At 38.1% G+C, this 26,871-nt stretch overlaps 1 protein-coding gene across 4 annotated transcripts in view; it reads right to left on the reverse strand.

The window, feature by feature from the left end:
- The window catches only part of kcnh5b (potassium voltage-gated channel, subfamily H (eag-related), member 5b), a 187,471-nt gene that overhangs the window by 52,393 nt on the left and 108,207 nt on the right, over positions 1–26,871 (reverse strand). For all 4 annotated transcript variants that reach the window (XM_088087523.1, XM_088087522.1, XM_088087521.1 and 1 more), the window contains 3 exons: positions 15,749–15,948; positions 10,611–10,670; positions 7,478–7,670 (listed from right to left, as the gene is read on the reverse strand). In XM_088087523.1, coding sequence (XP_087943649.1) covers positions 7,478–7,670; positions 10,611–10,670; positions 15,749–15,948 — 453 coding nt within the window. The remainder of the gene's footprint in view (positions 1–7,477; positions 7,671–10,610; positions 10,671–15,748; positions 15,949–26,871) is intronic.

Raw genomic sequence — 26,871 nt, forward strand, 5'->3', positions numbered from 1 at the left:
TCATGTCTATGTGTGATCTCATCTGCACGTGTGTATGACTGGTTGTGTGTGCATGCATTTAGATACTTTATTGTCCCCCCAAGAGGAAACTCATTTCCACAGCCTGTACATGGAAAGATTAAAGAGCCGTAATAAAAAATACACACTGGCATTGCTACATGTACCTTTGCTGCTCGAGTGTGTGTGTGTGTTGTCAACCGGATACCGCTGGACACTAATGAGAGCAGAGTGTGTTACAGCCTCGGGGAGCAGCCTCACTCCTCAGCCTGGGGAAATCAGTAGCTTTAAAAACCACAAGCAACACACTCTCCCTCCATCCTCCTCTGTTCCTTTTACTCTGCCTCATCCTCCGCCATCCTTCGATTCTCTCTCAAATTCTCCAAACCTCTTCCTCTATCAGTTTTCCCTCTTCTGTTTCCTTTTTTAACTGTCTATTTCCCCATCTTTCCTCTTCATCTACTCATTGACAGTACCACCTCTCCATTTTATTGTCCTCTTTTGGATCTTCTGTTCCTTCATCCTTCCCTTGTTTCCTTCCCTATTCTCTCTTCCTCAATTCTTTCTACTAAGCCATCAATTTTCTCTCCTTTTCTGATGCCTCCATCCTCTCTGCTTCCCATATCACTCCTCTGCTATTGTCCTCCTCCATCTCATCTTACCCCATCTTTTCCTTTTCCTTCCTCTTCCACAACTTTATTATGTTTCAAAATAAATAAAAGATCACAGAATCCAAAAATCACCCTTCCTTCCTATTCTTTTCACACCTCCTCTTCTCCACCTTTTCATCCCCGGATGTGCTCAGCAGCTGCTCATTATTGCAATCAGTTCCCCTCTCCCTCGGCGTGTGTGCGTGTGCAAAACAAATATATATTATTATCACTAATGATATACATAAGTCTGACTGAGTGGCTACAGTGAGCACTTATTGCAGTCATGACTTTGCAAAAAAACAAGAGTGCCACCAACAGCAACAGAAAATCAACAGAAGCATCTGGCATGCCTAGTCCCACCTATATCTTTTGATTGACAGGTGACAATGAATTGAACCTGGCGACTAAAATAAAACCAAAAATGTAACTGGAGGCTGAAATTCAGCCACGCTAGTGTCTTATTGGCAATATTGATTATGAATTAGAAAACAAAACCTTTGGGTTGATAGATAATTGAGAGAAAACAAATGAAACCTCAAGTTTGTTCTGAGAGAGGCACAGGAAGTAAGACCACATTTCAATATTTCTACAAAATCTAAAGCCTGTCAGTGAATTTGTTTAAAAGTTATGCACCAACCGTTTCTTATTCCTATTTCATCAAATAGTGATAATTTGTCATTGCCCTCGGTGTCTTAAAGCATCACACAGGGCATCCTTTGGCACAAATATTTGACACCTAGCTGAAACACATAATGACTCAGACTTGTTGAAGAAAAACTTGAGCCACAATGTGACGCCCGTTTTTGTGAGGGACGCATGCCATCAGCAGGAAGAGACTGTGAACACGGTGTTTTAATGGTCACACTGACTTTATATCTCCTTTTACTGCAGTTTCAATTTCTCTGTCACAGACACGAGGAAATACAAATATATCTGTTTTACTCAACTTTTTCCTGTTCCCATTTCAAAATAAAAGCCAGAATGCCTTCAGTTTACTTTAAAGTGTTTGCAGGACCGTGTTGTTAATAATGCCTGACCTTGCACGGCTCCATAAATAGTGAAATATTTGCTTATGATTATGGAACTAAAGTACTGAAAACAGCAGGCAGCCCTGCAGCAGCGTTGCAGCAACAGCGCTGCCAGTGTGAACACCAAAAGCGTGCAATATGGCGAGGTTGCTCACCCGCTGGTCATGAATGCAGCATGTTTCAGGTGTGAGATAGAATGAGAGTCGGTTGCTAGCTGCTCCTCCTGAAACTATTTTCTTAGCACCCCCACGTATCGTTCCTTAGCACAGTCAGTGAAAAAAATCCAGGTACCGTGCCTGGCAAAGAGTCACAACAAAGCATCTGTATTTGACGACCTGGAAATGAGAACAGGCCACTCCCACTGCGATGCCTCCTTAATGTGTATAGGCATTAACAAACACACACATTTTCACAAACACAAACTTGACCTACACACCAAATTTCAGCCTCCTAGGGCAAAAACTGTTGGGACAAAAAAATTGTGATGCTTCTCCACATCAAAATCCTCCAAACCACTGCATATTTGGAGTAAAAGATAAATTGATGATTGAAGTTAATTTCTGAATATCTTCTCAACATATATCTCTTTAAAACATCAGTGTCTTTTTGAGTTTGAGCCACGAAGAATGTTCTGGAAGCTTCAGCATCTTTCCTCCATCCTGCTAATGTCCCTGTGCAATATGGGCATCCCAAAACTACATTTAAAATGCTGACAGCTTTTAAATGAATACTTAAACATGATAAATGATGAAAACATTCAAAGCAAATTTTCTTTTATTGTACCTATTGTCTCTTACCCCCCCTCTCTTTCTCAAGCTCTTTGTGTCCCAAAATAAGCTCTGGTTCTGGCAGAACTTTGTTTTCTTTCTCAGCACAACAGAAAGAAATAATTTGGCTAAATGCAGGATGTCTGTCACGAGGAAAAGAAAAACTTTCAAGGAGTGAAACGATTTTTAGAAAGAAGCCTCCTTTTCATTCTGTGAACACACACAGACAAACTCCTTATCGTGCTCCCCCTTACATCCACTCTCTCCTTCAATCCTTTTCTCACCCTCGTTCCAACTCTTCTCCCTCCACCACCTCGTCCTTCTCCACCCATCTACGGCTAACCTCCCTCCGTCCCTCTCTCCCCGTTGAGGCCGTGATCAGCCCGCAGCTTTGTTCTCGTGCTCAAACACAAACTGCAGCTGAAAGCGTCGTCGTTAAGCACCGTAACATCTCTCTGGTTGCTATGCAACATAAAGTTTGACAACAACTTGCAAGCTATCCAATTAGCGTCTGGGAGTTTATTTGTTTCCCAAAATGGAGTCTGTGGACCTCAAATAGTCCTTGAAAAAAGAGTTCATAGAAATTACGCAATCATTTCTCATTGACGACATGTGGAGGGACTGTTTGGCTGGGTGAAGCAACCTGAATTACAAAGTCAGTTACATGAAATAAAATCAGCCAGAGAAGTTAATGATTGCTGTACTTGAATTTGACGAGTGAGTGAGAGACTCAGTTTCAAAAGAGGCTGTAGCATAGTTGACACTCATCTGTAATGCAGCTTCCAAAATCTTTCTGCAAACTTTTAAAACATTTTTCTTTTGCAACTAGGCAAAAAATTGTAGATCTGTGAAATATAAAAATATACAGGTGTGTCTTAGATTTGTTGATTTGTGTCCAGAAGGGACTGCTGGTATGGCAGCTTAGGGGGGGTTATAAAAAAAAGGTTAAATTTCCTTTTGGAGTATCAATAAGTGCTGCATGATTTGGGAAAAATGTGCGATTGTGATTATACTGAACAATATTGTGATTTGCGTTTGGGATTTCAATAAAATAAATAAATAAATGATATCATGAGTCTACCTTCTTGGTTATCAAGGAAAATGCAGAGAATAATAATAGTTTTTAAGTGTGCATTTCTTAACTCAAAACATACAAATATTAAGTAGAATAAGAAAAATACAAAACCTTAAGTTTTTACAGTACTGTTTTCAAAATAACTTAATATTTTGCAAAAAAAAGTAAGTTTTTCCATTAACTGGCTTTCTTCTTGGCTTTGGCTGCAGGTGGACTTTCCACATCCAGGATATCCTCCTCCATTAATACGCAAATCGCAGCCTTTTATGTGGTTATGTAATCGCACAGCCTGAAATTGCAATTGTAATTGCGATTGGATTAATCATGCAGCACTAGTATCAACATCTGCAAAATTTGAAAAACATATGGGCACATGTAGATGAGATGCAGTTATGTATTTATGATTTGTTATTATACTTTGCACAAAACTAAATAAAAAGCCTCTCTGTGTGACACTGACGCTGCTGAGCCCTGAAAGGCCTGAAGTCCAGTGAATTTAGAGTTAAATGGAAAACAACAGCAGGCATGTTGAGAAAATATTCCTCTTTGACCCTGAACATCTCTCCACGGCAACAGCAGCTCCCAATGACAACTGGCTGACAATTCATTGATTAATGTCCTCAGTGTGATGAAGCAATTTATCAAACATCTAATGTGCTGTTTATGAACCTCTGACTGCTGCCTCATCCGACTCGCCCTCCTAATGAAGTTACGGAAGTCGGGAGGCAACACAAAGGAGAGGCTGCAGAGACGGGCCGAGACAATCAGAGGCTCACTCTGTCATGCTTTTACTCCTCTCTTCCTCCCTTCTCATTTATTTTTGTCTCCCCCATATTGTCTCTTGCTTTTAAAATGTCCTTTCCTAATATTTCTTTTCTATCATAATTTTCTTAAATTCTCTTCCTCCCCTCAATCTTTTTTACCCAAATTATTCCTTTTCCATTTGTCCTACATTCAAAGATTATAAACTGCAGCTGCAGCTTACCCTCACTATCTGCTGCAGTGGATCTATAACTCGAACATAATGGATTACTATCCTGCATGCCAACAATGAGCATCACAGATCACAATCCTGCAGCAGTTTCTTACAGTCCAGTCCTGGATCACTATCTTCCATTATAATGCAACACTGATTTATTATAGATAATATGGTCTATCTGCACTAAAAAAAAAAAAATAAAAAAAAACTATTTGCAATATATTTTATCAGTGACATAGATGAACTGAAGCTGATATGTCATTCATCTGCAGCAGGGAGCAATGCTGTTATAAATGAGGCGAGGAAGCGCACAAGCTCATGTGAACAGCAGGTTTTGAAACCACATTTGGATATTAAACCTGCATTAATAAATGTAAAAGAAATAAAAAGACTAACGTAAAAGGTAAAAGTAAAAAAATATGCATATTTTTAAAATCCCTACCCTACAGCCTGCAAATTGTGAAAGTAAGAGTGATAGTTATCATCAATGGGGCTTTTTAGCCTCTTTTGAACTCTTGTTTTGGTTTTACAGAACACATATGGTTCATTCACTGAAATCACTTCAACGGTCACAATAAAGCCAGAACACAACCTGCTTTGCAGCAAAGCTCTGCAGAGCTAAAAGAAAAGTGAATATAATCATCCTGGACAAACACCATGCTGCTTGCTCTGTGTCTGCTTGCTAACATGTTCAGTAAGACTTTAAAAGGCACTAATATATGAGATGGTTTTAATGTTTTTCTGCTTGTTCACAGAAGACTGACTAGGCTTAACTGCCTCGTTGAATTCAAAAGGTGTGCAGTTTTATTTCTCTGTTTAATGAGGAAAAAAAAGGTGTAAGAATATTACTTTTCCCAACATTTTGTGGGTTTTTGGGAATTTACTAGTGTGAAAAGCTGAAAGTAAGTAGCACACTCACTTTACACTGCGGTGAAATATCAGGAAGGTATGAAATATTACATGCCGCTAAAGCCTAACTGGCAGTTGCAGTTTGCCGAGTCTGAAGCATTATGATGGTAGTAACAGCAACTGATAACGGCCATGTAATGGGCTGACAACATTCACAATTCAGCTAATCTGCCTAATTTACTGGCTTGTTTACAATCTTCTAAAGGTTGCTCTATATTACCCATTTCCAGAGATGTTGTTGTGCTTAATATTGCTGCCATTATTTATTGCTGAGTAGAATATCATATTGTAACAGGCAGATGTATTTTAGAAAGCCAGTTTTTGAACTCTAGATAAATGACTCCTTCTGGTTAAAATGGCCCCCTGTCCACAAAACAAATCTTAACTGTTGTTTTTAAGATTATTTTCCCACCATGAGCAAGTAAGCAGCACCAATGAATGCCTAACTTTTAAATTTCACAACAACAGACTGTCAGACTGACTTATTTTGTTTTCGCTAAGTTCGTGTGACAGTTTAACGGCTTCTACCTCAAAACTTCCAAACACCAAACAACATATGCAGCTTTGCACTCGCTCTCTGTTGTAATAATCTTTCCTTCTTGTTATTCGGTGTCAGTAAACGCTCATCTGGGGCTTGCTGATGGTGATGAGAATATGCACTACACTGGCTGCTGCAGCCATTTTTGCCATCAATGCTATCTGTGCTTGTCTCGGTAAAAAGCAGTTTCAGTGACATTATCTCTTCTTGGCTTCTTAGTCTTCCTCTCCGCTTCCCTCATTCTTCTCCTCCTCATGAATATTACAGTACGAGGCTGCGAATATGTGCACCAGCAGATAAGAGTCTGACTGTTTGTGTTTAACACTTGAAAGTCAGAAACGATGTCAGCTGACGGGCGGTTTCTAATGTAACGCTTGAAGTGACTCAGCTTTTATCCCTCGGCTTTCTGCGTAAGCAGCGTTTCCATTTTCAAAAAGGAAGTGTACAAATGTCAGATATAATCATGTCACCGTGGACTGATTCTGTTCTATAAATGTGCTGTATAAATAACTCTGACTTGGTTTTCTGTGTTTTGTGTTTTCTGACCTGTTGGTATTATGAACACCTTTTCAAATCAGACAAGGTTAAAATGTTTCACCAACAACCAAAGAAAAACAACATGACAGCTTGTCTTGCTGCACAGAAAAGTGACAATTTGAGGATAAAATATTTTCAACACATTCATTCCTCACCTAGGTAGAGTTTCTCTCAAACAGCCCAATAACCAAAGGGATGTTTTTGTACAATCTAAGAATTTTTTTTTAGTTGTTTGTCTTTTGCTTTATTGTGACATGTTTCACTATCTAATGTTTTTGAGGTCTTTATTTTGACATCAGATTTCAGGTCATCACGAGCTGCATGGTTGTTGTTTCTTCTTGGAGATTTTGGCTTGGCGGCGTGATTGGCGTGTATTGATGATGGCTCCCTACATAAAAAGTCAAGATAGCATCGGCTAAGCAGAAGTGCAAAAGCACATCTTCCAGGCGACCACAATATCATATAACACATTGCTGTAAAAACATATTCTAACTAACATCTAACAAATAAACATTGTAAATCTTCCATTTTTAGATGTAAAACTGAGCTGACAATGTTAATATTGAACCACGAATAAAGAGTGATTGTTGTTTATACTGCGTGTCCCCAGTTGGACTTGTACTTCTACAATTTAAGACATTCTAAGACACCCTGGACTGTAAAAGTCCAGGCTGTCTGAATGTCTTGTTTTTATCCAACCAATAGTCCAAAGGTCAAAGTTATTGAAAATACACCGGCACAAAACAGAAAAAGTCGTAATTCCTCACATTCCACAGGTTGGAGGTAGTTTTTTTTTTTTTTTTTGATAAAGGACCTACACAATTATCTAATCATGAAAATTATTGTGAATTTATGTTGTGTTTATTGACTACTATCATCACTTAAACACACAGCTGCTGGATACACCGAGGTACTGACACTTTAAGGTTTTTTGGGAGTTTTGGGAGTCACAACAAAACACTTCAGCCATCTACTAAATCACATGACCACATACCTAAGATGGCGATGACCTCATCATCCTGGATGACCTCCAGTGACCCCGACACAACAAAGCAGAGGGTGTCGACGCTCTCTCCAGCATGAAAGATCAGGTCCCCTGGGGCGCAGTGAGTGGTCTGAAACTCCACGGCCAGCGAGCGGAGGCAGCCGTCGCTTGCTAACCGGAACGCAGGATGTTCGTTGAACACCTGAGTGAGGGGACAGGAAGTTCATATTTATTTTCTGCTTTTTAAAGGTTGCTTCTGTAGCAGCACAGTCTAATGATGTATGATTACAGGCACCTAAGAAACTTTGCAGTTACCCCTGTAGGCCTCTATGAGTTACAAAATGGTCAGTTTAAAATGACTGTTTACAGTGTGAGAATGATTTTTTCTTCTTAAATACTGCAGCTTGGAGAGGACACTATCAGGACTTCCTCTCATTTTAAATTTTCGACAACATGCTTGATTGTTTTTCCTATCTACAGAAAAAGTCGTTTGCTGATATCCATTCCTGAGTGCAAAAAGAAACAAAGCTTTCATCGCAGTAAGATGAGGCGAACGCTCATATCAGCACTTCCTGTCAATCACCCGAAGCTCTAATGCCTAAAAACCACGTCCCTTACAACCGTCACTGTCACATCTGTGTCCTTTGTTCGGCTGGGACAGCAGGTGGCTCTCAGTCAGCAGTCCTAAACTGCAGCACAATGTGACTCAAGTGTTTGAAGTTTGAGGGCTACAAAAACCCAAAATCCTCTAATGTGACATTGTTAAACGGCACACAGCATATTTATGAACCTGGCAGGTTTGTGATGGTTTACATCAAAAGGAATTAAAAAAGGCAAAAGACTGTTTGTGAGTGCACTTTTCTTTGGATGGAGCGCTCACATGCCGCTGTTTCTCAAAAACATTTTGCATTTCATGTTTTCATTCATGAAGCCTCCTGTCTATTATCATAAAGTCTTTTGTTTTTATCAACTTATTAGCATACTGCTGGGGTTCATTAATTTTGTTTTTTTTATTTTTAAAAATCTGCAAATTTATACGTTTTTACCAAATTTTATCAAAGTACTGAAAAGGAGTGCTTAATGAGCAGCTGATTTGCATTTGGTATATTTTTCTCTCACTTTTTATTACTCAGCATTTTCTGGTGCGTTTTCTTTGCAAAAGGACCTAATTTATGATAAAATGTGGAGAAAAGTATCTTTTTGCCTCGTAGAACACGGGAGTCATTGGTCTACCGCCTCCACCAGTTAGCTTGTTCATGTTATTGTGTGATGTGGGGAAATCTAAATTAACCCTTTGAAACACCAAAGTCACACAATAACATAAATTAACCAACTGATTGAGGCAGCAGTAGACCAGCAACTCCTTTGTTCCAAACAAGTAAAATTATTATTTTCTGTCAATGGATTCTGGTGGCTTTGAAGACAGTATTAATTTCATTGACAAAAACTATTTTGAAAATTATTCGTAAACAACCATTTTTTTCCATGACAAAAACAAGGCGTTGACAAACTAAAATGGATTTTGACTATAAAAACTGTCAGTGTTGTCTGACGTCTGACAGCAAGTAAAGTGGTGAAAATAATCTAAATACAGCGTGCACTTTAACTAATATTGATTTTTTTAGATGAGCCTTTTTGAAGTGCTAAAATATGTTTTGCTGCTGCCCCCCGTCCATGTAGCCTCAGCATACGTCTCCAAACTAGCATGTCAACCGCCATTTACTATAAGCAATACACTGACTATGGATAAGAATCTCATACGACCCCACCTCAAAAAAAAGGAGATCCAAAATATCCCTTAAAAGATCATCTATCTATAATATATATATCTTTTTATAACTGTAAAGAGGCCTTGTTTTAATTCCTTGGTTTTATTTACATTTATTCAACACCATCAACATGCATTTCGAGTAAAATTAATTTAAAATGAAAAGCTTGTACTTGAAATTGAATAGAATTTGAAATAAAGTTAATTGAGGCACCGTAAGAGGCAGCCGCTCTGAATGACAAGACTAATTTTAGAGTATTTTGTCATTGGAGATGGTTGTTACACAACTAAAGGTGTCCTTTATTCAGTGCCAGTTCAGCAGTTTGAGCCTGCCAAAATTTTGGGACCCATATCAGTCGTGTCCAGAGATGCCCAGGAGCTTCTGATTGGGTCCGGCTAACCTGCATTTAGTTATGTAACAAGTGCACTCAAGGACTGCTGCTCATTATGTTCAGTGAAATGTTCTCCTCCAGTCTGTGTGAATACGGTTCAATATGGGTTTAGAGGCCGAATCAGGTGTTTGGAGAATGTTACCTGCTTTTTGTTTTAATATGGACAACCATCTACATGCTTTCTTATTCTTAGATTTAGTGTTATGTAAACATATGTGAGTGCAAGTGCTTATAGCTGCACTTCCATTTTGCACAGCAAGCTATTAGTGTTGTCAGTTTACTGGGATTTCTGATTTTGATACAATACCTTGAAAAACATTGATATTCTGAAGCATTTTTGATACTATGGGGAAAATCAACATTGAGGACAATCAATTATTAGTATTTTTTATTAAAAGATAAATATAAAAAAGCTATAGAATGTTAACAACAACTTTACTTGTCTTGATTCGTAGCAGAAAACAGCAGAATGACCGTTGTAAATATTAACGATGAGAGAGACTGAGAAGATGCAGCTGGTATCAGTGTATGGATACTGCAAAAAATGAGTACTGAAACTGTTTCAAATATTCAGTATTGATATGCATAGAAAAATCACTATTTTTACACAAATCAAAAATATATTAAAAAGAAAGAAAGATGAACAATTTCTCTCCTCTTTATTAAAACCCCTCATGTGAACAATTTTAAAATGTCATACTTCAGTGTCCCATAATGCACCATACAAAAAGCCATTAATGTCCTCTTGACTTTTTCACTTTTTACCCATGTCTAATTTTTCTCTAAACAAAACTGAGTGCGTTCAGAGAAGTCATATAAACGTTGAGACAAAGTGGCTTTAAATTTGTTTATGTGTTACAAACTGTGAGCTGCCTGCATTATTAACCCCTTTTTACACAAAACTCACACTAACCACCCCATTTCATGTTGTATGCAGTGAAGTGTGATGATGTAATGTGTGTTTAAAACCATAGCTACATACCTTCCTGTTGAGGTGGACACAGATGTCAGCCCGCATGTCCTTGGGACAGATGGATAAGACCTAGAAGACAAAGACGTAAGGGGGTCACACTGCTGTTAACAGAAATCAAATCTGAGGATCTAATCTGGTAAAAAAAAAAAAAAAAGAAGAATAAAGAATCAAAAACCCAAACTTCCAAATGAAGAATTCTTTCTCTTCAATAACCCACCGAGCTTTGCAGCACGTTACTGTCTTTACATCACTGCAGCTTATTCTGTTGGAGCGTTCATTAACTCCCTCTGGATACGACTGTGTACCAAAAATTGTAATCACTTTGTCCAGCTCATTACACCAATTCTGAAATCCAGCCTAATTAACTGAAGCATTTAGGTAAAACACAGAAAACAAAATATTATCCCATCTTCCACAATCCTCCCTTGTTAAATGCGAACAAAATCGACCAAAGGGAAGACAATAAATCATCTAAAAGCTTCTGCAACATCAAAACACAACACAACAGGCTTTGAAAATCTTCTCTGCTCTATTTAAAGTAGAGGATATTAGTAGCACCGAGACGCTTTTGGGAGCCTGTGGTCTTTTTTGGGGTGTGTACTCGCATAAACAGCTGACTGTGTACAGTGTAACGGGTCCCAGAGTGACAAAAAACATCCACTAATTGGCCCCAGCTCTGACTGTGAGGTATTTATACTGAGGGCAGCCTTGGCTTATGTCTCTTCAAGAGCGTATAATTATCTCGACAAAAAATGTGGAAAAGGGGATTGATGGGGAGGAGGAGGTTCATGATCTAAGGAGAGAGAAAGAGAGAGAGCATGAATGTCAAGGAAAAAATGCTGAGGAGATCAATCGGATGGACAAACAATCTGTTCAAACACAACAGAAATAATGAGGGGATTATATGAAATAATGAACCAGGTCTCCAGTTTTAGCCAGCATTTTTTGTTTTGTTGTCAGATGATAAAATTGCCTAAAATTATCATAATCCTCTTTGCAGCCATCTAAGGTCATGATTTTATGACTGGCCTGTTTCCAATTCACAAAGTTCATTCACATTTTTACCCATAAATTTCCAGGACTTTTCCATGACTTTAAGGAAAATTTTAAAGACCATATATTCTCTGAAATGACCATCAATACTCCTTATTAGTTCTTTTTTCCTACTATTTAATAGCTTTTTAAAAAATAGATTATTTAAAAAAAAACTAACAAAGAATTCCTAATAGTTAGGGACTGTTTGTTATATATGAGAGGGGAGGGGGTGGTGCAAAGAAAGGGGGAGTCAAATCACTTTTTAAGCACCAGGGAGGGACTAATAGTTTTTTATTTTGGCTCAAAGGAAGGGAATACAACTTTAAATGGCTGTTTTTTTTATCCATTTTATTTCATTTTACCACCATTTTTCTGTCTTTAGAATTTTTAAGCAATTTCTAAAGAAAATATGCCAAACTACATTTTCTTTAAAAAATCAACAAAAATAACACAATTTATCACAGTCAGAAGCCATGAAAACAGAAATTATTGCTGGACTTTCAAATTTCCGATGGTTCTTGAACACATCATGTGTTATTATAGTTTTATTTAGTTTTTCCAGGCCTGGAAATTGCTATTTTTGAAAATTGTATGACTTTTTTCAGGTTTTTCATGACTGTACGAACCCTGAATTCAGCAAAAAACTTCTGCACTGGAAACTAAATTGTATTCTTAATATTCCTCCAGATGTGACAGAGAGAAGATAAGAATAAACAGAGTCAGACATAAAACTAAACGTAAAGCCGCAGCAGCGTTTGATTAAGAGGAGTGCTATCAGAGGTCTTTACCAAGCTCCTAAATTTACACAGACATGACAGTTTAAAGTTTACTTACAATAATTAATGTTTACAACACTTTTTACAAATCACTGTAGCTCTCTGGGTAATATGACACCTGTCTGATAAAAGTAAGGGACAGATACAAAGAGAGGAAGAAAAGACGAAGAAAAAAGAACTGAGCCGTTTTTAATCAAACACGGAGAAAAAAAAAAGCCCCTTAACGTGTGTTTGCTTTCATTACATTCTTCTTTCTGCTGCCTCAGCCACCCTGCAGGCTGCTTCTGCTGCAGGTGATGCATTGCTTAATCAATGGCTTCAGGACTTCACATGTGAGGAGACGGCGTTGAGCTCGGGTGCAGATCAGAGCTCAGTTTGAAGTAAGAAGTGGATTCTGAAAACATTAATCATCTGAGCATGTCAGCGTTTTCTGTAAATGTGTGATTTATTTTTTATCCATTGTTCCTTCAGTTTTGAGCAATAAGTTTAGTTGAGCTAGATGGTTGGTCAACATCTGAATTCCGAGTTTTATTTAAGGAAAGATGGTTATGCTCTCAAAAATATGATAACAAAAGGAAAATACAATGACTTAAGCCCCTTTTATACTGCCTGTTCAAGGTATTCGTCATTATTACTATATAAAATGTACCAACACAGAATTGGGGAAGTTATTTGTTATTTTGCCGTTAAGCCAGCAGCAGAGGTATGAACAGAGCTGAATCGACATCTGTTTAAAATGACACTTGATGCTGTTACACCTCAAGTCAAGCCAAGTCAAAACTGCAGTAGCTACAACATAAAAAATACTACAATAATCATTTTAATACAGTTTATGATGGATCTTTTGACATCTGTCACAGGCCAAATAAGTTTTTAGGTATACAACTTTAACAATTGTATTTTGTATTTATTTTACCACCGATTTTTAAAGAAAAAATTTTGAAGATTTTTTTATTTCTTTACAAAAATTATAATCAAAATTGCGATTTTAACATGCTTTAACTTTCAAAATTTTAGGCAATTTCTTGAGAAAGATTTTGGAAATATCTGTTATTTCTTTTAAATATTTGGGGGTACTTTTTTTTCTTTAAAACTTTTTGGTGATTTTTAAAGAAAACTTGCCTTTCAAACTTTGTTTTCTTTTAAACAAAAATTACAGAAAATAACACTATTAATCACAACCAGATTATTGTTGGGTTGTTAAATTCCAACAGTCCTTGAGTACATCATATCTATCTATCTATCTATCTATCTATCTATCGATCTATATATCTATCTATATATCTATATATATATATATATATTAGCCTTACATTCAAGCCTCAAACATTCACGCATTCAAACTGCAGTAGCTACAACACATTAAATGCTACTTTAATAACTTAAATACCAGATCATGCAGTTTCTAATGGAACTGCCACATGGAAAATCATATCCAACTCAAACCAAGAGAGCAAATCCACTGAAGTTGTCAACAAAATGGTGACAGTTGTCATGTTATTTAAAATGTAATTTAGTTTTTTGTGATCAGTTTAGTGCCTTCCAAGGCTAATGTTACTGCAACATTTAAGCACTCTGGTATGTCGGTTGATCTTATGATGCATTTGTTTCCTTTCTTTTATCATGTACTTTAGATTTATGTCAACTAGGCTAATGAAATTTTAAACCCTTTTTCCCCTGTATAAAATAACAATGATTTTTTATAATTTTAATCGGGAAATCCATAATTCTTAATTCACAAACAAAGATTTTTAGGTTCAGATCCCTCTTTCTGTCTTTTCTTGATTGATTTGAACTCAATGCTTTCGTCTTTTGCTTTTACAAATAACAAAAAAAGCGACTGATTTTTAGATTGTTACACAATCAAATTTTTGAAACCCCTTGATGTAAGATGAATATGAATTCTTTTGCTTGCTTTTAATTCTGTTCATTTCTATGTTTGACTGACATATTTTGCACATATGTTTGTTAAATAAAGCAGTGGTAAAGAAGTATTAATTCCTGTGTCATACTGTGATAAGGACCTAGTATGACCTTTTATGATGTAACGGATGTGGAAAAATATAGTCTTGCTGCATGTTGGAGCAGTTAGATTGGGGATTGTTTGGGGGAAAAACACAGGAGAAATCAATGGATTATTAAGAAGACTGTAATTAAGTAATTACATTTAAGTTTTATGTATGAAGTGAAGCAGCAGCAGCAGAGCTTAGAGCACTAAAGTTCCCGGGTAAAACAGAACCATCACTCACACTAATCTGTTTTTAATAACAACATTTTTAAAATATAATTTTAGAATCTAAATTATGTGTGCACATAATTGCAGTCTACGAGCTGTGTGATATCTTTGGGTGCAGAGGGTCAAAAGTTCACCATTCAGAGTGTGTTTGGGTAAATTAGGTCGGAACAGCGTGTGACTGGTGGCTGGCTTTAAGGCATTTTGTTAGTTTCGTGTTTTGTTCCTTCTTTATGCTTGTCTCAGTATTTCTTCTCACTTGTTTTGTTATGATGCTATGTTTATGGCCTTTTTTTGTACTTGTGACACGGCTTTCTGCAAATATAATATTCTAGTACAGCTATATGTATGGTTACAGCATCCAAAACTGTCGGCATCTACATTTTTCTTCACATTTTTTTTCTTTTGTAATCAGTGTGGATGACAAAAAGCTGCAGTGTCTGGGTTTTTCTATGCTAGCCAGGGTGATAGCAAACTAAAATTAACGCCTCACAGTTGTACACCTCTGCAAACTGGTCAAGTTGCACTTACACTTTACATCCATGTCTGTGCAAACATGTCATCACTTCATTGTATAAGACATTTGTGTAATATTTTGTAATAAGCATATGAATTCTTGAGTTTTGGACAAAAACATGTTTTGTGTGGTCACACTGACCTTTAACCAACTTATTCTAATCACCACATTTTTTGAGTCTAAGTGTATGTTTCTGCCAAATTTGAGGGGATTCTCTGATGGCCCTCTTGAGATATCACATTCAAGAGTGGTAGGAAGCGGGATGCAAGGTCACAGTTACTTGACCTTTGACCAACAAATTCTATTCAGTAAATTTTTGAGTCCAAGTGGAGGTTTGTGCCAAATCTAAAATATGTCCCCTCAAGGTGTTCTTGAGAAATCAAGTTCACGAGAATAAGACAGACAAGGTCAAATTCACCTTGACCTTTGACCACCAGAATCTAATCAGTTCATCATTAAGTCCAACTGGACGTTTGTGCCAAATTTGAATTACCTCAAGGCAATGATCTATATTTTAACCAAACCTCAGTGTGAACACACAAAGACTTATACTGGCTCAACCTAAACTTTGACCACCGAGTCTCACCTTCTCTGTGTCGATGCCTTTGGACATGGACCAGGTGGAGACGATGTAGTCCATCACCCGCTCGCTCAGCCCCTTGGGAACCTGGTAGAGCTTCAGGAAGTCCCTGACATTATTGAGCATCTCGTGGTAGCGGTTGGTGTTGGCGTACATCTGCTGGAAGATGGTGGTCACGTTTCCAAAGATGGTGGCGTAGAGCAGAGCTAGAGAGGAATATAGAGAAAAGGAATGAACACATGCAAGGCATTTTCTCCCTTACTATTGATTTGAACCTTTTTTCTCATTTCTTTCTTTCGGTTTCCCTCATTAAAGCGTTTCATGAAAGTAATTATTTTGACTGGAAGAGAACATCACTTACACTCTCTCTCACACACCCAAAGGCCCCATATCCTTAAATTGGCAGTCTGCTTTGTTTTAATTTTCGTTTTTCTTCTTTGTGCAGAATAAATTTGCGAAGGCATTTAATTGTGTTGCCGTGCTTTCTGTCTCCCAGGCTGCAGACTTGTTTGGAGGTTAATCAGCAGCATGAGGCACACCTGGACCTGGTCTGCCCTGTGCATGAAAGCCAGAGCAGCAACCAGTCCTCTGTAGGCAGATCTCCTTCGCCACATACCTTTGTCTCAATTCTTTTAGTTCTCTCTTGTTTTTAAGCACAACAGCAATGCAGCACATTTTCACTCATCCACGCTTTATACCACTGCCTTTAGAGATTCCCCCCATTTATTAGTTTGGCCTGTTTTGAAATGGCTGTTGCCAAATAAATTCCATTTAAATGGATAGGATGGATAGGATCCCTATCAGAGACAGATCTTTTTGCTAGAGTAAGATCCTTTCCGTTTAACCAGAAACAATCAGAAATCTTCATCACCAAATGCACCAAGCTCTATTTAAATAAATACTAATTTTAGCACGTATAGAGCCAGCATATTTTCACAGATACCTCTTTGAATCGAGGGTATTTCTTAACCAAATAAGAGCTGATGGTTGGTGCAACAGTGGAAAGATGAACCAAGAAAAGTTTTTGCGAGTTTTATTTTGTTTCTTTCGACTTTGAGGGAAGTGTGTTTTTTGAAGAAACAGACAGACAACACAGGCAGACATTACGCTTAGGCCTTGTAACCATAGTAACTCACTCACTCCTGACTGTGTGCATGAGAGAAGAGGAAGAGGGCGCTGTTCTGCTGTCAGAAGTTATACATTATTTATTTTTCACTGTGAAAAAATGTCAACTACGTAAATCTTATGGTCAGTTCAAGACTTGGCAGCGCCTTTCAAGTTACTATATTCAGAATTTGTGCGCATGTCACACAGCTGCTCCGTTGTACATGCGTTGTCGTCATGCGTCGTCAATCAGATTGACAAAAAGTGTGCATGTAAACACAGCTATTGTCAACTCTGCCTACAAAATTCTTTGCAATTATTCCCAAAATACCACTAAAATCATGTGGAAACACCCAGTCACCCAGTAACAACCCATGCTCTGCCAGTCACCAAAAAAACCCAAATCCACACTCAGACCAAATAACCCTTTAGTATTAGCCCTGCAAAATATATTCTTGGCAAGTTCTTTTCATGCAAAAAAATCAAAAGATCAGGTTTAGAAGTATCAAAATCAGTTTCACTCACTGTAAAGGCTTTTAAACATGGAAGATGTTTCTTTTTTCCATGTGATTTATTTGCACGTCAATATATTTTTCTAAATATTTTTTGTTGTGAGCACTTCTATGCCAAACGGTGATAAAAAACAAACAAACAGCTTTTTCTTTGGAACAACGCAATTTTCTGAGCTTTTATACCACAAATAAAGGCATCAACCAATCACACCATAACATCATGACAATGGCAGACCTATTGCAAATGTCGCAAATTTGTGCAGTTTTGATGTGAAATGTTTGCATACGATATGTTTGTATGCCAACATATCGTATTTTTGTGTCCTTTATTCGCCCTCGGTGTGTAAAGGCCTTGAGCTACATGAAGGTACGAAGAGGAAAAACTAGATGAAGAAGGATATGGACATTGTTTAATTGGCAACTGTGATTCAATTTCCAGATGTGCAAAGTAAAGAAGCACGGAAAAGTAGGACAAAGAAGATTGTTATAAAACAAACACACATGACGTCTCTTGCTTTATGACAAGCTGTATTAATAGATGAAGAGGTTTTCAAAAGGAGGAAGAGGAGTGCTCTTTTCCCCTCTTTCAGACTTAAAGCCATTGTGCCTCTGTACCCTGCTGCTACTGTTTCCATAGAGACCTCACTCGAAATAGTCCTCCCTCTCTTTCCCCTCCGCTGCCTCCTCCCAGCAAATAAAAATGGTATGAAATAATGAGTTTAAAGACTTTTGGGTTGAAAAAATGGGTACTGGCAAGGGGTGAAGTGATTTGATGATGGCACATGAGCCACAAAATAAGACAGATGATTAAGAAAGTAAAGAACAAGTGATTTGTCTGAAAGAGAGGAAAATTTTGGACGGACAAAGTCTGAAAGTGACAGTGTTTTTGAGATAAAGTGTGAATATGTATTTGACAAAGAGTGAAAAAAAAATGGAGGGAGAAAACCTGGAACACAGTGAAAGCAAAGAAAAGTGTGTGTGGGAAATCTCGCAGAAGCAATGAGTGTCAGAAATAAAAAGAAAAGGACACAAAGACACAAAAGGAGAGTGTTTGGATGAGAGACAAAAACAGAAAAAGGCAGAGAGACAGCCGTGTCAGCAGTGAGATAAACAGCATTCCAGTTTAGTTCTTTCAAAGTCAGCACCCTTCCAGGACCTTTCCAGGACCTTTCAGCTAGTAAAGAAAGACCCTGACAACACTGCCAATCTAAAACCGAAAGCTCAGAGACACAGCTCTCGCCTCCAACAAACACAAGACTCCTAATTGGACGACTTGTTGGCACAGCGGTTGGCCGATGTCACCTAAGCGCAAAGAACGACAAAGGTGTGACCCCCTGGGAAGTTTCTGTGTCGAGATAAAACGACCTCTCTGTGTTTGCCAGGATTTGAAGTGGTTAGTTCAAACTCGCTTTCAAATGATCCTCTAGTTCGGTTCATTTATCCAGGCGAGGGAGGAAGAGACACCTGAAAATGTCTAACAAGAGAAATGTGGACTCAAAAGGTTTAACCACAAAGTCCAGCGTGACGGGTGTGAAATGAAGCTTTGAGACGGATTTTAAGCAAACAAACTTAACTTAAAACTAATGATTAAATAATTACAGGGTTTCCACATATTCTCATGGACAAAATTTCAAAACTTTTCTATGACTTTTCAAGGGCCCCAAATAAAATTTCAGTTTTGAAAAAAAACAGGTGCTTCATTGTATGCGTAGCTTTTGCCAGCCCAGTTGCTTTTGTACACACACACACACACACACACACACACACACACACACACACACACACACACACACACACACACACACACACACACGTCCTTTGCTATTTTGATCCGTGTGTCCATCGCAGTGTTGTTGCCAAAACTATTCGTCATAAAATCCTAAGTCGATGCACATTAAAGTTAAGTCATACAACAGTTAACTTAAAAAAAATAAATTCACTGTTATTCTACATCACGTTAGGATATCCCCAGAAGATTACTGTAACTAATTTCATTAGACACAACAAAGTTCTCTGATTTTTCCAAAACTTCCAATGATTTTTGCTAACATCATGACTTTGCCAGGCCTGGAAAACAAGATTGTGAACATTCATGATTTTTTTTTTTTTTTACAGGTTTTCCATGACCACAGGAACCCTGTAATTTGTCAGCTGTAAATTAACTCTGGCTATTTGATTTATCAAAGCAGCTTGAGACAAGAAACAGAGCTCCAAAGAAAAAAAGCACCTACAGAAAATGACCCACCATTACAGGAGCAGTACATGCAGGAGTGTTTCAGTTTCAAGTACTTCCTCTTCTATTCTCGGCCCAAATGCAGGGAAAGAGCATATGCGACATTAATGTTATTTGAGATCTAATTTTTCTTGACCTCCTTTGCATGACTAACGCACTATAATGACAGCTCAACACGTCTCAGCTGATTCAAGTACTTTGCCTTGCTAACTTCGCGTTCTGTCTGAATAAACCAGATTCAACAGATAAATACTTCAACAATCCTTTGAACCAAAGAACGTGCAAAACTGGCTCAATCACGCTGCATATCAAATACACATAACTTTCAACTGCATCACACAGTCTTGAAAAAAACTTATGTCCGTGTTGACCTGGCACATGCCCTCAAAAAAAATGCCCTGTTACAGGCCAAGTGGTTTTGCCCCTAAAATTATAAAATCCCAGACCTGCCAACATGATTCTGCATCAGTCCCTAAAAAAACACTTTTCTAGTCCCATAGTTTAGACGTTTCATTCCAAGTACTGAGGCTACAGTTTATAGCTGTCATTTTAATACCATATTTGAAATCGAATATGTCCCCTATGGCTCTATTTATTTAAACATGCCTCTGTTTTCCTGCTCTGGTGGCCAGGGAGAGTTGGGCTGTTTGGGGAGCGACGGTCAGGACAGGGAGCAAATGAAGAGCTTTATTTCCTCATATTTATTAGCTGATGGAGTTGCCTGGGGGACAGAGGACCAGATGCTGTCAAAGTGAGGCTCTCATCAACTGGAGTGAATCTTTGGAGGAAGTTTGTCTCCAAATTGACTGTGACACTAAAAAGGAAAATATATCAACATGATCATTTGGTTGCATTTTGTCGGTCTGGTTTGGCTTCCTGACTCTGCAGTGATCTCATCTTAGTGACAAAAACAGCTTTTAGTTTCCTCTGCACATTGTGCTCATCTTTGCTGTGATTCTGTACTTCTCAGAAATTACCAGAAAGTCACACAGCGTGGGCGGGTCCGGGACGCCTTTCTATTCGAATCTTGAGTGTGCGTTTCTTGTTTTGTGTGCCGCCACATTAGCACCTAACTACCCTATTAAAATAAAACAGCTTTTAGAAAGAACTGAGGAGCCGCAGAGCTTCACCTACAAAAAGATACATTCTTAATCAATTACTCACCCCATGTTACAATTAATTTGTCTAAAAAACATTGTTTTAACCTGCATGCCTCCACGGTGAACAGAATATCTAAAAAGTGAGAAAATTCTTGATGAGTTGAAGCCATAGGGGCCCATGTTAAACAGCAGCAATTCTGGATGCTTGCAGTGTGCTGTACATGTGTGTGACATGTTGTTCAAGTGCAGACAGCACAAAAACAGTGGAGAAGCAAAAGGTGCATGCACTTGATATGTTCACGACGACAGAATTTTGTTTGCAGTTTTAGTTTCGAAATACAAATTTGTACACAGAAGTGAGAAACTAATCCCTTGATTTTGTTACCGATCCCATCAACACTTGAATTGATCTTCAAAAATTAAAATGCAGTATCTATAGTATCAATATTTTGGTACTGATACACTGACCACTACTTCATGTTAGTTGCTGATCACGCCAATACGTCAGTACTGCATCCATGCTCATATATCTTCTCTTTATCAAGTTACCAACTTTTCCACCCAAGGAAAATTGCACAGTTACCAGAAATTTGGGTCCTTGCATGTATCTTTTCTACATGTAAATTAATAATATGCTTTTAAATATATGTGGAAACTAATCTTTAAGGTTGTTCCTTATCTGCTCAATCATTTTAAAGGTGTGAAGACAATCGTGATTCTGACGTCACCAGATAAAGAAACTGTGTCTTTTTGTGTGAAACTGAAAAACTAATCTGACATCCTTCTCAAAATGTCTCTCTTTGATCTTTTCAGCTTCTCTTTCAGGTGATGTAAAATATCTCAAACAAGGTTTTTTCACCTTGATTCACCTCACTATTCTCCTGTCATTACTTTCTCTTGAAGGTTGTCTAAAACGAGACTGGATGACGAAATAAAAACTACACATGTGCAAAGCGACGTCAAAAACTGGTGATGGGGTCAAACACAGCACAAACATCTAAATCCAACAGCAACAGTGTTGCTTTTAAGAAATCAGGAAAACACAGAAGCCGCCTTCCTCTGTGTCATGTATATTTTCCCTTTGCAGGTTTCGGACGTTCTGCCGGGGGAGTTCAGGATGATTTGTCAGAGTGAATGATGGTGAGGGACAGAAATCTGTCAGTCCTGCAGGAGAGCAGGAGACATAGTGTCACCGCCCGAAGCCCAGACACCCGGAAAATATCAATCACAACACTCCCACATGAAGAGACAGCTGGCACACGCACAGACACTCAAATACAGTAAACTACCACTCACACACACACACACACACACACACACACACAGGAAATATAGAAACAGAAGCACCTACAAAAAGGTTCGAGTCCACATAATCTCAGTCTGAACGATCTTATTTGCAGTTTTATCAGCAGCAAGGCGAGAAGATTTTTAAAAATTCATTTCATATTTGTGTGTGATAGGCCATGTGTTTGGCGAGATTAGCACAGACATTAAAGGCAGAGGGAAAGCAGCTAGCCTCTGTCAAGAAAAGAAAAGTACAAAGCAACATCTTACTGTAATTCAATAAGTGTTTTCTATATAAATGTTTATGACGTTAGCTTGCAGAGTAATCACCAAAACATCCAGGAATTAGCCGGGATTTGTAGGTTTGCTTCAGATTCAGAAAAAATGAGCAAAGCTCCAACTTTACTGTGGGAACATGCAGGATGCGTTGTGTATGCTTGGGATGTCAAGAAAACCGATACTCTGGTACAAAGTCAATGCCAAAATCAACAATGTAACTCATTTTTCCCCAATTTCTTGGTACAGGGCATGCATGCTCTAAGTGTTACAGTCTGTTGTCAGAAAGGAAAACTATTAGATTTGTGCATGAAATAATTTGGGATTGGGATTATTAATAAATGCACATAAAACAGCATGCTAACGATGCTATTGAACTTTTCAAACAAAAACAGAAAACAAAGAAAGATGCAAATTTATAGAAAGAATTCAAGGGAAGTTTTATACAATGAAATAACTCAATAACAAGGTATCCAAAGTGTTATCCTGTTTAACCTTCTCCTGACATATAGGGACGTTAGTACAGCATTATCTGTTTACGTATCTAGCATGTTCTCAGTCCAAAGTCATCAAATACCAGCATTTTTACAGTCCTTTAATCGTAAGATCTCAATGCAAAAGCCACATTTCGTAGCTGGATGTCATCAGCTTAGAACGTGGCCGGACAGAACCATTCACAGTGTTATTATACGCCACCAGATGTCTGGACAGCATCTGCTGCAGCAGCATGACACGCTGACGATTGTCATCAGTAGAAGAACGAGGCTAGAAGGAACCCGTCGCATCCGCATGATACACCGCTGGATGGCGACAGGTTGAAACACTGCCGGTGACAACATAATATAAGGAGCACAGAGGTTCCTAAAGCGCAGGTGGAGGAGGTGGTGGACTGATCCAACAAACACAGACTTTCATGTGTGAGTCTGGTGTTCACTTCCAGCCTCAATATGATGGGGGGTTTTCTACACCTTACCATGTGCCTCTTTTGCCTGATCCTAACCATCCGTGCCAGCATTTTATTGGCATCCTAATGTTGGTTGCTATGTGCCTTTGTTGCCTAAACATAACCACATGCAGCGTAATACCACCATTATACCAATACCATGGCATCCTGGAACGTCGACGCAGAAGGAAACCTAGAGCGCAATATTTAGAGGAAGATGTTCACTACAAAATGACGATATTTGATGACTTTGGATAACCACACCACAGTCTGATCAGTAGCCGACAAGTTAGATGCAATCAGCCCATGATAATCTGTAATTTCAGATTTGTCTTTAGGTCCCTTCAAGAGCTGCACATGTGAAAGCTTTTTTGCCAGCCTCTGTAGATAAAAACCTGAACACACCTCTGCAAACACACGAAAATAGCAACGCAGAGTGAAAACAAAGCAGCCCAGGTCTTCAGAGGAGCCACCGCCATCACGAGCCATTGAGCCCAGTCCATTTGCTGCTCACTGAGCCAAGTCGGCGTCCAGGCTGCATCACAACACATTACACACTGACAGGACACTGCGCCCTGCCAGCCAAACACTGAGAGAGCCAGTCAGCCGTATCACCGTCCAAACACCCCAAAAAAACAGCTACTGTATAAATCTGTTTTGACAAGCAGTAATTGTGCATCAAGCGCTCTCTGCGTGAGTAAAACATTCTGCCTGATTGTCTCCACATAAATATTGACTGAAAAATCTGCAGAGGCATCCCGCCACTGGTTACAGCCCCCTCCTTAAGCCATACAATCATTTCTGTAATCGTGACTCTCACTCTGCAAATACTGTTCTTGTATCATCGTGCTCCTCATCATTGTGTTGTTTACTTCTCATTAGGTCAACCTAATAGACTACTCATTGCCGTATAAAAATGATAATGGCTTTTGAAGTGAGTGGGCTGAGCTGCAGGTGTGTGTGGGGGGCTGATGGGTGTCAAATGTCTGTGCCCACCTAAATCCCAAACATCAGTACGTGATGCCACATTCAAGACATCAAGGGGGTTTAAAATCTACAGCCATTATCTGGAGAAAAATTCTGCAAGATGAAAAAATAATGCAAATCTAATTAAATCCAAAAACTTATAAATGACAAGTTGATTTATAAGCATCAACCTGCACCAATGCCAAATTCCCTCAATACAGCGTAAATGCCTTTGCACACTGGGGACATATTTTTTTACGTGCAATAAATTTGAACATTTTAATATATTTTGAAACTGTTTTTTCCTGTTGAGTAATGAGTATTTTCACACAAAAAGTGAATGTTAAGTGACAAAAAAGCAACTTTTTCCTATAGCTCAAGGCAAGTTTGATCTAATACTTTTTGATACTTTTAATGCCACCTGGGATAATATTAAAGACCTTTTAAGAAAAAAAACATTTTACTTATGGTTAAGGACAATTTTGGCCATTTTTTTATTGTTAGATAAAACTTTCTGGTCCAATGAAAAAGTTCGATCTGGTTAAAACTGGGACAATTTTTCTTAGTGATTTTGGTTTGTTCTCACACTTGCAGTAGAATTGTCTCTTTTCGAAATTCGATGGTACCATTTATTTTGAGATTTTACAATGCAGCATCAGAAAAAAATGACTTTCAAGAAAAAGGTTTTAGGTCAAAATATGTGTCCATTTTGGACATTCTTTTGCCAATACATTTATTTTAGTTTGGACACTGAATTGAACATATTTAATATTGTTATACTCCTTCTCCATTTTGACAATATAGGGAAAATAACACCAAAGAACCCCCCCCATACTAAATGATGATAATGATGAATGGACTTTCTAGTCTTCCGAACACTCAAAGAGCCCTTACAATACATGTCACATCTGATAATATACATAACAGTTTGCATATTTCATGCTTTTCTCAAAAAGTGCACAGTTGTTATGGTTGTCTGCTGCACTAATGATGTTGACAAGAAAGTTTCCAAAAACTGAAATGCTGAGTTAGATGTCTCACTGAGAGTTAAAGATGTGTACAGAGACATCATCAGACATCAGTGACACTGATGACAAACACTTTTGGCTCTGAGATGAATCAGCACCCTCACTCTTTTAATCACTCTCGTAAATCTTGATTAAAATAATAAGGTGGGGACGGTCGAGAACGTAGCAGGGTGACTTTACTGAAAGGGAGCACAATGTTCAGTCCACATATCAAATCTCTCTACAAATCATATCACTACTGTTATCTTAACTCAACTCTAGCCGTCTGCATTTGGGAGCAAATGTTTTGTTTTGTAGATCCTTAATGCATTTAAACATCATCTTTTTTAATTAAATATTCTAGTTTTCAGGACCTTAGTTTTAAAAACAATGTTTTGTCCTAAGAAGCAGCTTTCTGGGTAAACATTTTTTCCATATTTTTATCAAATACAGCTTGTAAATAACTGCTGTGCTGAACACGCATATCAGTATCAGTTTTCTTGTGCCGCAGTCAGACACCTTTAACTAGCATTTAAACCTCTGAGAAAATTGGTTTGAATTCTTAAAAAAACACATGCAAAAACTTGGTAAAAGGTGACAGGTAAATTATCTAACCATTATTAGATATTATAAATTATATATTTAAAATCATTATGTTACATAAAAACAGGGGAAAAAACTTATTTTACTTTTTTAGCACATTCCTCAGATAATTTTCTTCTTTTTTTTGCCTCTTTTCAGGTAATTTTCTTCTAACTTTTTTTTTTACTAATTTCTTGCACTTTTTCTTAAGTTGCTCATCTTTCCATGTTTATAAAAGAAATCAAACTTTGCATTTGCTCAGGTTAAAGCAAAATGATGACTAAGGGCTTTTGCATTTCCTTGTAAGGTAGCCTGATAATTGGCAACAGTAGTTGTTTGTGCACATCCATAAAAATCTGTGTACTTCAGGTGCTGCAAACAAAGATCAATTCCATGAAAAAAGTCACATTTACGTACACACAGGAATCAAAGCTCCCCTGTCAGATCAACCAATCATGTCCTCCTTACACACATTGTCACCAATAAAGCCAGTTTCTCTGGAGCTTTAACTCCAGTGTTCAGATAACTTTCTACTCTTCACAGAGCTGAGCTCATCATAGACAAAATCAAATTAGGATAAAAACAGAAACACTGATCAAACCAATTCAAACTGTCTTGCTTACTTGCTCACTGTTATGGCATTTTTCCAGGTTTTTGTAATCTGGATTTCGTTCGCCAACGGTGAATGACAGCGGGGGGCTTTTCTGAAGGTAGAAACTGATTTCTGCAGCTGTGCCAACTGTGTGCAGACAAACCAGGAATAATGAGAGGGAGACGGCTAACCTTGATTACTGGCACAAACTTGGAGGAAAAAAAGAAAGGATTATCATTTCAATTATTTCACAGTTTCACTGAGTGTAAATCCCTCTGAAAAAGAACATATCAAACACACAATCCATAAGAACTAATGAATTCTTGTCTTGTTTTCTTTGTTTGTGCACAAATGTTTTTCATCTCCTGTTTTGAAGTCAAGAAGACAGAGTGTTGCAGTTTCACGAATAGGACGTGAATTAAAAAGGCACAAATAAACCAGCTCGGTTTCGCTGCTGAAGGTAACAAGGCCAACAGGGGCCGAGCAGGGCCGAGCGGGGCCTCCCTGTGGGCCGGGGCCGGGCCTCTGCA

This window comes from Plectropomus leopardus, chromosome 14 (genome assembly GCF_026936395.1).
Source record: "Plectropomus leopardus strain MGB_pleo_1.0 chromosome 14, ASM2693639v1, whole genome shotgun sequence".
NCBI classification, from domain to species: Eukaryota; Metazoa; Chordata; class Actinopteri; order Perciformes; family Serranidae; genus Plectropomus; species Plectropomus leopardus.